Source organism: Lytechinus pictus, chromosome 16 (genome assembly GCF_037042905.1).
Source record: "Lytechinus pictus isolate F3 Inbred chromosome 16, Lp3.0, whole genome shotgun sequence".
Classification (NCBI taxonomy): domain Eukaryota; kingdom Metazoa; phylum Echinodermata; class Echinoidea; order Temnopleuroida; family Toxopneustidae; genus Lytechinus; species Lytechinus pictus.
The window spans coordinates 26899567-26912900 of NC_087260.1; the positions used below are offsets into that span (position 1 = coordinate 26899567).

At 37.7% G+C, this 13334-nt stretch overlaps 1 protein-coding gene across 1 annotated transcript in view; it reads right to left on the bottom strand.

Annotated features, from left to right (window-relative positions):
* Positions 1-13334, bottom strand: part of LOC129279442 (sushi, von Willebrand factor type A, EGF and pentraxin domain-containing protein 1-like) — a 78853-nt gene that overhangs the window by 12945 nt on the left and 52574 nt on the right. The window contains exons 25-33 of the mRNA XM_064111244.1: positions 12952-13149; positions 11973-12185; positions 10380-10598; positions 8980-9228; positions 8088-8276; positions 6981-7175; positions 3609-3722; positions 1205-1336; positions 279-405 (exon numbers count right to left, since the gene is read on the bottom strand). Of these exons, the coding sequence (XP_063967314.1) occupies positions 279-405; positions 1205-1336; positions 3609-3722; positions 6981-7175; positions 8088-8276; positions 8980-9228; positions 10380-10598; positions 11973-12185; positions 12952-13149 (1636 nt within the window). The remainder of the gene's footprint in view (positions 1-278; positions 406-1204; positions 1337-3608; positions 3723-6980; positions 7176-8087; positions 8277-8979; positions 9229-10379; positions 10599-11972; positions 12186-12951; positions 13150-13334) is intronic.

Consider the following 13334-nt stretch of genomic DNA (forward strand, 5'->3'; position numbering starts at 1 on the left):
CGTTATTCAGTCATTAAAAAAAAGTGGACCAGAAACACCATCCCAATTTTATTCCATATATATTAACATGTCTTACAGCTGGAGCCCAGATCAGAGAAATTAAATGATCATTTTTCAGTCACGGACATCATGAAATTGTCTGCAAGAGTGTGATATTTTGAAGTGGAGTATTTTATCCATATGAAAAATATCAAATACAATACACACCACAGCTCAGGATTTTTTTTTTGTAAACGAGACATTTGCAAGCCAATGTTAATCAGATGGCTAGGACTTACTGTGCAATGCCCACGTTGTCTGTAAACAAGGGCGCTGTATAATCCACCCGCACAGGAATCGCGTTTGCCTGGACGATGATCACTTCATCTTCACCAGGACAATTCAAAGCTACAGGAGGCTCAGCATCTGCAATGGGAAAAAAGACCTTGGATTGGTAAAGGATAGTAAACAATATTCGCATTTATTTAGAATCCAGCTTAAAGCTTTCAGAAGTCCAACATTTACTATTTGTTCTAATATAGTATAATGCCCAGTTAGTCTCACTTCCACTCCTTCTACTATTATTTTTTACTTTGTCAAAAGAGAATTTGGTTCATAAACATATCATCTAACCATATATAGACTAGGTAATGTTAGACCAAGAGGAAATTGGATGAAATGGACATCATAGCCAATGCTGAAAATTAGACAAAATGGTAAATTGGCTATAAGTGGCAAGTCAACCAGTAAACCAGTTGTAGACAAACTAGGATTGGACTTAGAGCGATGGAATGATTCAAAAGGGAAAGTAGACAAAGCAGGTGTAAACCAATCAGCAATTTAAGGAGATAAACACAGCCTGAACTCGATTGAGGTTTAACACTACCTATACAATGTGTCTCATAAGTCTCTGAACAACCGGTGTATTACTCAGTTGGTATAGCGTCTGTCTCACAACCGGGACTTCAAACCCTGGTCGCGTGGGACCAAAAGACGTAAAAAGATGGCAGTTGATGCTACCTTGTTTGGCGTTCAACATTTAAGGGATAGAGCCTCGTCGATCTGTCGCTGCACAGCGGCCGCCGGGCCCACGATCAATTGGGAAAAATGAATTTTCAGAATATTTCTGTTCTCAGATTTCCATTTCGAACAATGAAATATGGATTTTTGTCATTTTCATATTAATCTGTAAAGTTATGTTAAATGGCAGGATTAGTTTGCTTACCAACAACAGTGACATCAAAGCTGCATGTTCCTGTTAGGCCCTGTGCATCTGTAGCCGTGTAGGTGAAGAGCTCTGTGCCTGGAGCAAGCTGAACGGGAGGGAATACACCTGGTGACGTGGTATTTACAACACCTACAGAAGGAGAACATACATTCATATAGAATAATCAGCATTTGGATTGAAACAGGATTCATGGTATTTCACAGGGAAGCAATTCTTAAAGCAGACCTATTGAATAGATCACTAACCAACAGTGAAAAACATTTCTAGAAAGAATGGAGAAGGAATATTTGCATCTGGAAAATAATCAAGACAAAAAGGGAGTTAGACATACATTTAAGTTTTTGAAATGTAAATAAAAATGGAAAATTTTTGTTTTGTTCTCTCTGAAAGAAGTTCCGGGGGCACATGCTGATCCTTGAAACAGTTCTTCAGTCATCACAAGAACAAGTTATACGTAGGTATATGATCTCCTTTATGACCTCTGACCTCAAACCCCCCCACCACCAAAATTTTGATCACATCATCCCCCCTCCCATGATCAAGGATGACCCAAGTTTGAAGTTGATTTGCCGAGCAGATCGTCAACAGGACAAACAGTACAAAAACATCATGGGCATTAAAATTAGAAAAAGAAATATACATAGATGAGAAATGGTAGAAGGGTAATGATTTCATTTCCCGAATACTAAGTAAGCAAACTTTCCTAACAGATTCTGAAAAGTAAAAATAAATATAAGATCAAAATAGATGAAAATATAGAAAAAATTAAAAATGAATTATTTCTAATACTTTGTGGACAATAAATACCAGCTGAATGATGATTATATATCTCAAGTATAATATGATAAAGTTGTGCGTTATGATCGAATTAACGCCATTTTTTTTCTGACTGTACATAATATAAAGGCAGGTCAAAGATAAAACAAAACAGATGAAAAAGAATTTTTATTTCAGCACTTTATTTAACAATGTTGAGGAAAGAAGAGAAATAATCACAGGGTAGTGAGTTAATATCTTGAGTGGATAGTAAGTGCATTGTGTGCTGTGATCCAGTCAACACCCTTCTTGGACTGACTGTATGAAATATGAAGGTAGATACATGTATTACAAATAAATAGCTGGAAGAGAGAAAATGCAAACAATGAAAAAAGAAAAGCCAGAAGGATAGTGACTTCATATCTTGAGTAGATATTAAAGGCTTGTTATGAGATTGCATAACAAATCTTAGAATGGAGATTCAGCAATGTGGTGGGTTTAAAATTCAATGAGATATTAAGCATAAAAAGTTATGACGGAAAGAAAGCAACCTTCTATCATAAGACAATAAAAATTGGCCAAATGGTCTGGTCTACAAAATAGTAGCACAAATTAAACAGCCTGCCAAAGTTTTGTGCTGAAAAAATCTTGTAGCATCATTCAATACAACTTGTGGTGTAACAATGAGGTAATTACATCATTATGATGTCACAGGTTTGTGACATGAACTCATACATGTATAATAACATTATTGCAAGGCAGGTCAATAATGGTTTCATATCTTGAGTAGATAACTAGCAAATCAATTGTGTGGAGACAGTTAATGCCTTTCTGGTTTTAAATGAATGACATATGAAGGTAAATATTACAAAGAGGATAAAATGGATAAAGAAAAAAAATGATTCTTTGTTAAAAGTTCATAATGGAAGAGAAATTATGAAAACTGTATAATAATGATTTCATATCTCGAGTAGATAGCATACATTATTAGTCGGTGCCACATTTGCTCTGGGCTTTATTTTGTCTAAGATGTAGGGTTGCAATAGGGTTTTATGTTAGGTTTAGGGTGTTAAACCCAGGGTTGAAGTTGGTCATTCAATTAGTGTGTGGAATTTAGAGCAGAGAAATTGTCGCCAGAGAAAATGTAATAAAACCTATGAGCTAGTCAACATAAAATAAATTTTCATGTTAACTCACTAAATTTATTGAATAAAACACATATTTATTACATATCCTACTTCATACTAGAACCTTTTTTAGGGCATACATAACATCTAGTTAACAAGTGGAATGGTGACATACACTTTTTTTAGGGGGGTCCTATTAATGACAGTATTAGCCTTGTATATTAACTCAATGGGAGGTGTTTCACTATTGCTCTCATTTCGACATTATTCTAATTAATATAAATATCTGTTGGTGTCACCTATATTTGTATAAGCAGAATCCTATCTGGTATCAACACTATGCACATTTACCAAGTCTATTGAAATAGACAGGGGGGGGGGGGTCTGTAAGTATGAGAAGGGCCAGGTTCCGCGGGTTTGGATGCTTGAGGGTTAAATGGGCATGAAAGCATAGGAGTTAATCCCCTCCTTTCAACACTTTAGCCCTTCTGGCACTAAAAAGGCTGAAAGGTTCTTACCAACGTTATCAGTGGGGACAGGAAGTCTCCATCGAACCGCTGCCGTGTTGGCTCCCGGTTGGAGAGATACGGTCATTCCCGGAGGGCAATAGGAGTATACAGGATGGGCTGTATCTGAAAGGGGGGAAAAATGAAGAGGAATGAGCTAGGTACATGTAGTATGTTGTTTTTATTCTGTTTTACTCATTCTAAAGATATTATAAAATATGAAAGTAAACTTGGCTGCTTTGGGAGCAAATTGAAATACCATGGTCAGGGACCTTGAAATAAGATATTATATATATATATACAGTGCGTCCCAGAAAAAACGAAACCGAGATTATGCGACGATTTATCATAACTTAATCACAAATACAATAGACAAATGACCTACCAATGTAAAGCTTAGAATCTCCTCTTTCATTTGATATAACTTAGATTATTCCTCATTCACGCATGAGTGAGCAAAAACAATTTGAGGAAAGGATACCAAAAACTCATTTGGCGGGGTGTATCTGAATTTCAAAAAGAAAATCACATGCCAAAAAGTTCAATATCTGGTTATTCATTTGATACCTTAATCACAAAAAATGGTCAAGAATTAAAAAATGTATGTTCCCTCGAAACAATGCTTGTATTTCCATAATTTCATGAAATAAACGTGTTTTCACCGGTTTCCCACAGAAGCTATCGCATGGTTAACAAAAGACTTAATGCATGGCTGATCGTCAACAAAACGGAGTGTCGAATGAGTTTGAACGCTAGCCTGTAAAACCTCTTCATTTTATGAAATTATTGAAAATTAAGCCTTATTTTAAATAACCAGAACTTTGTTATTTCTTGACCATTTTCTGTAATTGAGGTATCAAATTAAAGAGCAGCTATTGAACTTCTTAAAAATGTGGTTTTCTTTTTGAAACTCAGATACAGCCCGCCAAATGACTTTTTGGTATCCCCTCTTCAAATTGTTTTTGCTCACTCATGCGTGAATGAGAAATAATCTAAGTAATTTCAGGTGAAAGAGGAGATTCTAAGCTTTACAATGGTAGGTCATTTGTCTATTGTGTTTGTGATTAAGTTATGATTAATCATCGATAAATCTCGGTTTCGTTTTTTGTGGGACGCACTGTATATATATATACACCGGTATATATACATGTATATATATATGTATATACACATAATGGGATGAGGCGAGGCCAACTCAACAGATGACGCAGGACACCATTATTTGCTTTAGCTAAAGCAAATAATGGTGTCCTGCGTCATCTGTTGAGTTGGCCCCGCCTCATCCCATTATGTTTAATATTCACAACTCAACAGCGATTGGTAGAAGTAAACTTATCATCACACTATATATATACATATATATATATATATATATATACACCGGTATATACATCTTAAAGATTCACGTATTGGCTTCTGTAAGGTAACAAAATAATGCTGAAGATAATGCTTTCATTGCCAATAAAGTGTTTTATTGTTTACTCGAATTTTCGACGGTCCTCCGTCTTCTTCAGGAGTTTAACAATGTGTGGTATCAATCAGAGAGCGCATCCTCAGACAGATGTTGCTATGATGACTGGCTGAGGATGCGCGCCCTTCACAGAAACAACTCATAGTAACGCTATTTTGTAATAATCACATTGTTACGTAACAGTAAAGAAAAAATAAAGAAAGAAAAGAAAATATTGCGCAATAACATTACTCGTTACGTAACAATAAGAAAATTAAGCGATGAGATGATAGAACGAAGATCAAATTGGTTAGGAGAAAATGATTCTCCCCGAAAAGTATTAAGTACGAATAGGTATTTTTGAGTAATAAGAAAAATTCCTGTGTGATACGATACCAAACATCGTGGCACTTGTCAAAGTAATTTTTCAAAACTAACGAAAGAATAAATATCCGCTTAGGAATCCAAGATCTCTGTTCATACCATCACCCTCAAAGCTCATACATTTAACAATCATTCGTAGTTCAGCGGTTCTTCTCTTGTCCGCTGATTTGTATCCTCCCCCAAATATGCACACTTTCACATCCGCTAACGAATGTCCAGGAAGGCAGAAATGTCTGGCAACAGGAAGGTCGGTACGTTTCTTCTGAATACATTGTAGATGATTTGTGATTATTGAAGCGCATTCGGAATTTTGTGCTGGTTTCACCAATATAGATTGCATGGGGGCAGCGTGCGCAGAGCAAACAGTAAAGCACGTTACTGGCATCGCAGTCATGTCTCTGCGGGTGCAGAGTAACATTATTTGCAATTTTAATTATGGTGTCAGTAATGATGTGTTTACAGATTTGACATCTGGGTTTGTCACAAGGTATGTTACCTCTTGGATGTTCAGGTGTCGGGAGTCTAGTGCTCACGAGCAATTTCCTCAGATTGGGAGGCTGACGCTGAGCATGAAGAGGGTTTTCTCCGACTATTTTCCATAGCTTGGGATCTAGAGCCAATGTTGACCATTCCTGCCATACCTGTTTTACAAATTTCTTGGTATCGGGATGGAAAGTGGTCACTAAAGGGAGTCGTTTCTTCTCATTGACCACACTGTCCTTATTAAGTACATGTAGATCTTTACGAGATTTCTTCTTTATTCTCCGAATAGTCTCTGAAATCAATTTGGGAGGATACCCTCTCCTTATGAATTGTCTCCCTAGTATAATGGCTTCTCTGTCAAACTCATCCTCCTTAGATATGATACGGCAAAAGCGTAGCATCTGACTAAAGACAATTGAGTTGGCTTACGGTGTATTCAAAGTGTTCGTTTCATGGTCGATAGAAACGGATACATCAAGAAAATTTATTTCCTTCTTTGAGTTTTCCATTGTGAATTTAATGCTTTCACTGCATGAATCGAAATTGTTGTGGAATATACATATATACATATATATACATGTACATTTGAAGTGAGCTCCAAGAGCCTGATATTGAAGAAACTAGAAAGTAAAAAAGGGGCCTAAGCTTTCGATCCTAGCAGAATCTTCGTCGGAGGCAAAATGAAGAAACTAGGCATATAGAATTCTTCACAATTGCTACCTATACAGTGCATTGCTACCTGGACAGGGTGGTGCATTAAAAATTGGTAATTTTATCTGAATTATTAGCCTTTGCAATTTCAGAGTGTATTGCAAAATGAGTCAAAATCTAACAGTTTTTCCCCTTATGAACAAATGTGTTGTGCAATAATGTGCCATATTGCACAGTCCAATGAATAATGATCATCAAATTGGATGGCTTTCCTTCATGGGAAACCATAAATACCCATTTGTCAGGTTCAATACTGCACTCATCTCTGATTCATGCAATAATCTCCAACTCGTGAAATAATTCTGTTATCCAACTCTGAGCAATGCAATATAACATGATTATTCATGTTTTATTACCTCTGCACTGTACTCCAGTGATATCCTGAGTCCATGTTCCATTGTTGGCGCACCGGGTTCGTACGTATGATCCGGAGAAACCTCGACCGCATGTGACTTTACAGAATGTTCCACCATTCACTAGATTACTGGTAGAACACGAGCTTGGGATAGCTATGGAGTTGGGTGGTAAGTCCAATGCCGGGCATGTCATCACTGTAAAGGTGGGGAAATCATAAATGGGTAGTATTCTGATGATTAACAACTGACTACATAAGAATTTTAATCCAAACCACTATGGAATGCCAGTGTTAATTCTATATCTTCAATAGTCCAAATGAATATAATTCATAATTCATTGAAATCTATTGTTTACTCATATTATTATTTTCTTCCAATTCTTAAATTTAAAAAATACATGCACTGCCAAGGAGAGGATTTTGAGTCAACAAATTTTTTTTCTTACTGAAGACGTACAAGACATCACAGGCCGTATAATTGAAAAATGAAATAAATATATAACTGAACGATGAATTCCAAGAGGGAATGATATGGATAGAACAGTTGAACTTGTAAATGCGAGATCCCATGGAAAAAAGCATTGTTTAAAAGTGGTTTGTACTGACTTTGAAAGAGAAAAACTGTGATTAATGTACATGTACATGTATGGTGTAGATTACACTATGGTCGTCCCATCTCTCAGAATTAACACGTGGGAGAAACGTCACAATAATGACCCAATTTGCGAGCACATACTATGAAACACAAATTTGATTAATGTTTGGGACAGCCTATCATTGCGGGATAAGAATAATTTGTAACTCATGGATGGATAGGCAATTAGCATTCCATAATTTTGTGTTTAGCAATCCATAAATGCAGTCTAAACTAAATTAACCTAAGGTAAACTAAGCTACTGCTCCAAGAATATCAACCAATATATTTAATTGAACACAATCTTTAGATATAACTGAAAAATGCACTTTCAGTTTATACAGCTTTCATACATTTGGGACCTGAATCATTTGTACCTCATTATAAACACTTTGGTGGTAGTTTTATTAGATTCTGTTCACCATTACTATCAGATTGTTACAATCAGCATTAAGATGAGAAAACTGCACATACTTTCACATGTTGGTGAGGTACCGTTCCACTGCGCATTCTGCTGGCACACACGCTCTCGCATTCCGACGAGGCGCATTCCGGGGTTGGCGCAGGTAAATCTCACTGTGGACCCGAGCAGGTTTCGGCAAGACATGGATTCCACCCTCAGGGATCCCGACCTCCATTCGGGTTCATCTCTACATACAGGTGCTAAAGAAAAATGTCATCAGTCACATTAGCTATGATGAATCTTTATTATATTGGCAAAAAATAGATATATTTTCAGAGCCGGAACCCTCTGGATGAGTAACATAGTAGTCTCTATCTCCCAAATTAGTATTTTTCCATCAATTTCAAATTTCATTAAACTGACCTATTATTTGAATTTTCTATAATATATTGACCATTCTCATGCAGTGTTTTGTTTATTAACGTATTCGTTACTTTAAAACTCGTATTCTTTTAGGGAAAATGGTAACATTATGAAAATAAAAGAAGACGGAGTACATATTACTCTTTCCACATTACCAAAAGAAATAACAAAGAAAATTTACGTTGTCCAAGACTAACATAATGTTTTTACACTTCAAGGTGGGGCTATCGTGATTTTGCATTTCCTATCTCATGTACTGTATATATATTAAACATGTAAAGTTCTTTAAAGACAAACCATTCTAGTTTGTAGCTCTGATAAAAAAGGATTGAAACCAATATCTAAATCTGACAACCTAATCTTACAATACCAACACACTACTGACGATAGGTTCCACGACATTTGCTCTGCCGACATTTGCTGCGTTGCATATTCCACACACTAATGGAATGACCAACCCTGGATTTAACATAAAGCCCTTGAGCAATTGTCATGGGAGCAAATGTTGTGTCACCTGATAATAACCCCATGGATACTCACCGACCACTTTGATGTCAACTTGGCACATGGCTACGTTTCCTGCCTTATCCCGTGCAGAATATATCCTCTGATGGCGCCCTCTTGAGAGCAGAACCGGAAAGGTTTCGTTGGGGCCCGAGATGGAAACATTACTCGCATTATCAGTAGCTTGTGGAATGCTGTAGGTCACGTTCGCCGAGATGCTGCACCGAGGTACCATGACAGTTACATTCAAAGGACAAGGGTTGGTAAACTTAGGTGGTGTCGAATCTGTATGCAAGGATATCACGTGACGATTTAGAAATAATTATTACCATGCAGGGTTTACTTCATGATCCGTTGATACCTTATTGAGCTGGCCTCGATGCCCATTCACCTTTATCATTATTGGTATTCCTTTTAATTTCCCCACATGTGCCATAACATATAAATGTGCCCAATGGAAAAATGATCTTGCCCTAAAATAAATTGAAATATATAAGGCCTGAATATGGTATAACAAGTAATTCGTAAAGGAACAAAAAGAGAATAAGTGTATTTATTCTTTTATTATTATGACTTTTTTGGGGGTTGTTTTGATTACTTTTTCAAAAAAACATTGCTGAAAATGCATGTTTTATTGTTCAGAAATTGAAATCTGAAATAGATATACTGTACACTGTACTCTGGAAATTCATTTTGCCCAGTTGATTGCGGGCCCAGCAGCCACTTGGCGGCGCCAGATCAACTTTGCTCTATCCCTTAAATCATTGAATGCCAAACAGCAACTCCCATCTATTTATGTCTTTTGGTCTGAAACGGCGGGGGCTTGAACTCCCAACTTCCCAGTATTTATAAGATGGATGTCCTAAGAACTGGGCCAACACACCGGATATCTTATCCGACGTAGCAGAACCAAACCTAACAAAAAAGGAAATAGCACCTCTACATGGAACGGGTAACCCAAATCAACACTGGCATATAAAAGGTGTGGCTAAAAACTATAAAAATGTTGATGAATAAGGGGCTCTTGGTGAAGTCTTCGAATTACATTTTCAATTTCGTAGTATTCTGCATTGCACCTCCTAGAATGTACGTATAATACATCCTTATTGATTCAGTTGCTTTGCTTGTGTCTGATTCAATGACAAAGAAAACAGCAAAATCATCTAAAACTTAACCACTGTTGGACTATTACTACATGTACTTCTAGCTACCTGAGGTAGCAGTCAGACTATGTACCTTAAGCAATGTAAGCTATTTAAGCAATGCCACAAGGCAGTTTATCAACCCCCCAGGGCAAATCATGGTACAGCTAGACTTTTAAGTAAAAAATGGTGATAAAATTGCCAACAATTTTGCCATTGACTTTTCGCTTTTCATGATACACCTCCCACCCCCCTCACACCCACCCTCCAAAATACAGTTTTTTCCCCACTTACCAATGCATTTCAATGGAGTTCTGCTATCTTTTCTTAACCATCTTCCATCAGACATGCACCGAGTAATACCAATTACTGTGTTCAAGACATAACCATCTCTGCACCCAAGAAAGCACATGGTACCGGAAGGTACTGGGCCGTCAGTGCAGATGTCTCCCGTTGGTGGCCTACTCCGAACTACCACGTTGGGAGCGAGCTCAAGAGGCGGACAGTATGTTGCTGGAATGAAAATCATTTTATTATTATCCTTATTATTATTATCATCATTACTATTATTATCGCTATCCTTATTATTACTATTATTATCCTTATTATTATTATTATTCCTCTACACAGGATCAAGTCCGTATTTTCGCTTGAATAACTTTGCTATAACAAAAAGCACCAAGTAATTTCAAGTGCAACTATATAAGAACTTCACACTTCTAATGTCGATAGTCTTTCTTATCAATCTTATTATACCCAAGATAGCTGCATTGAATGTCGTACATCCGAAGATGAGGAGAGATCTTGGTTATGCAGGCTTCCATTCACTTCTTCACCATTCCTGAGTGACCAATGATGACTGGTGTGACCTCTGCCTTCACGTTCCACGATCTCAATCATTAGGTCTTGATACTTGAGCCCTTTGCTTCTTTCCTTTACAGCATGTTGATATCATGGGGAACAGAGACCTCAATGATATTTACTACGTTGTTGTCTCTGACGATGATGTCCGGCTTGTTGCAGTTGATGGTTCTATCCGTTAGTATGCCACAGTTCCAATATATGGTGCTGTCATTGATCGTGGTGATCGTTTGTGGCTGATGTTCCCAAGCATGATCACAAGTCTTTTTACCATGATCCTTCAGTAGTTGCCAATCAATGGATAAGTTTGGCAATTTTGTCATGTCTTGTGATGTACTCAGTTCCAGCAAGAATCGAACATCCCTATATCAAATGCATGATTGTTTCGGTCTCTTTTCCACACATCCTGCAAGTGTCCTCTGTGTCTGCTCTGAGGATAGATTTTTCTTAGGCACGGGTCCTCACCACCTGGTCCTGAATAGCATAGATGAACTCTTCAGTTTCACCTCTTAGTCCCTCCAACTTAAGCCATTGATGGGTGTCCTTCTGGTCTACGAACTCCCGATGAGTCTGTTTTTCATGGTGGCCATTAAGTCACTTAGATTTAAGTTGTTCTTGAAGTTTCTTGTGAAATGAGCATTCAAGTCTTGCCTTCTCTTTTTCACCGCAGGGTATTGTCAGTCGATGTTGTGCCAATAAGATAGATGCTTGCTTGTTAATGGGAGTATATTGCTTGACTTTTATCATAATCCAGGGATATACTTGTCAGTATATCACGTGGATTGGATAGGTAGTTGGCGAGGTTCGTTGCTTCCATGTTTCAGACCATCTCAATTTGTTGTAGACCTCTTCCTCATTATCATTATTATTATCATTATTGTTATTATTATTATTATCATTATCATTGTTATTATTATTATTATCATTATTATTACTATTATCATTAATTATTTTCATTATCATAATTATTATCATATCTGAACTACTTTGATCTACAAGGTATAGAATACATGAAATCATACTTACGTCGACATTCAACAGTCGGAGACCAGTTCCCATCCTCGCCACATAAGGAGTTAACAAAGGGTGTTCCCCTTATCAGGAACATCTGCATGGTTGCCATACAAAAGATCTTACATTGTGTTCCATAGCGTTGAGGTGATTGGTTGGTGGGGCTCACTCCACAGCCAAAGACTTTCATTCGCCTTTGATCGACTGGGAAAGCAGGACACGTCACAGCTGCATAAAAGAATGAGAAGATCAAAGTGCAATTTTGGACACACATACATTTAAAATCAAATTAAATTTGATTCTAGATATCAGCTTCAAAGCATCACAATACTATCCTATGTCACTCTCTGCTTTAAAATGGTGCATAACACATTGCTATTGGATTGTTCTCACCAATTTCATATCATCGTCAACATCATCATCATCATAATCATCATCATCTTCATCATCACCATCATTATAATCACCATAATAATCGTCATCATCATCATCATCGTTGAGAGCGTTGTTGGCTCAGTCGACGCGTCTGCCCGTCGAACCAAAGATCGTGGGTTCGAGTCCATCCCAGGCGGCTGACTGAAGCCAGTGCCTTGTGTGTAAACGTCTCTCCCATGTTTCATAGATGCAGGCTATGTTACAATGGAAAACACTCCGTCCCTCGGATAGGATGTTAAATGGAGGCCCCCTTGTAGAGGAGAGTCACCACCTTTGCACGTTAAGAACCCACTGCACTATTCGTATAAGAGTAGGGGGAAACCCCGGTGTAGTGGTCCACCTGCACTCCCCCCAATCAGTTATATCAAGAGGAGAGACCTGCGGGTCATAGTGATTCAGTTTGCTTTTCGCCTCCTAGGCACAGGTTACGCCAAACAAATAATAGTAATAATAATCACCATCATCAACACCATCATCATCATCATAATGATCATCATCACCATCAGCAGTATCATCACCTTCATCATCATCTGAGCATCATCATCATCATCATAACTACCTTGGCAAACTGGTTGGTTTCCCTGCCACTCCCAGTTGCCCGTCGAGCTCCGCTGGTCCCAAACGCACTTCTTAGTAACTGCCCCTGATACATTATACCCAGTCTGACAACCCAACGTACAACTGCTACCAACAAGCTGGGAACAGTTTCCGATCCAGTGAGAATTACTGGGTAGGAGCTCCTGTGGGCATCTGATCACTATGGAATGAATTAAGAAGGACATGGCAAGCCAATGTCCCAAAAAGGCAATAAACACATTATTCACTTCAAGTCTCAAAAATAATAAATTACTTATGACATCATGATCCTTAACCCTTATTAAACTGGGGGGGTCAATTTGACCCCCCCTCAAAAATTTTTGTCACTACGCTGTCGCGTCAATT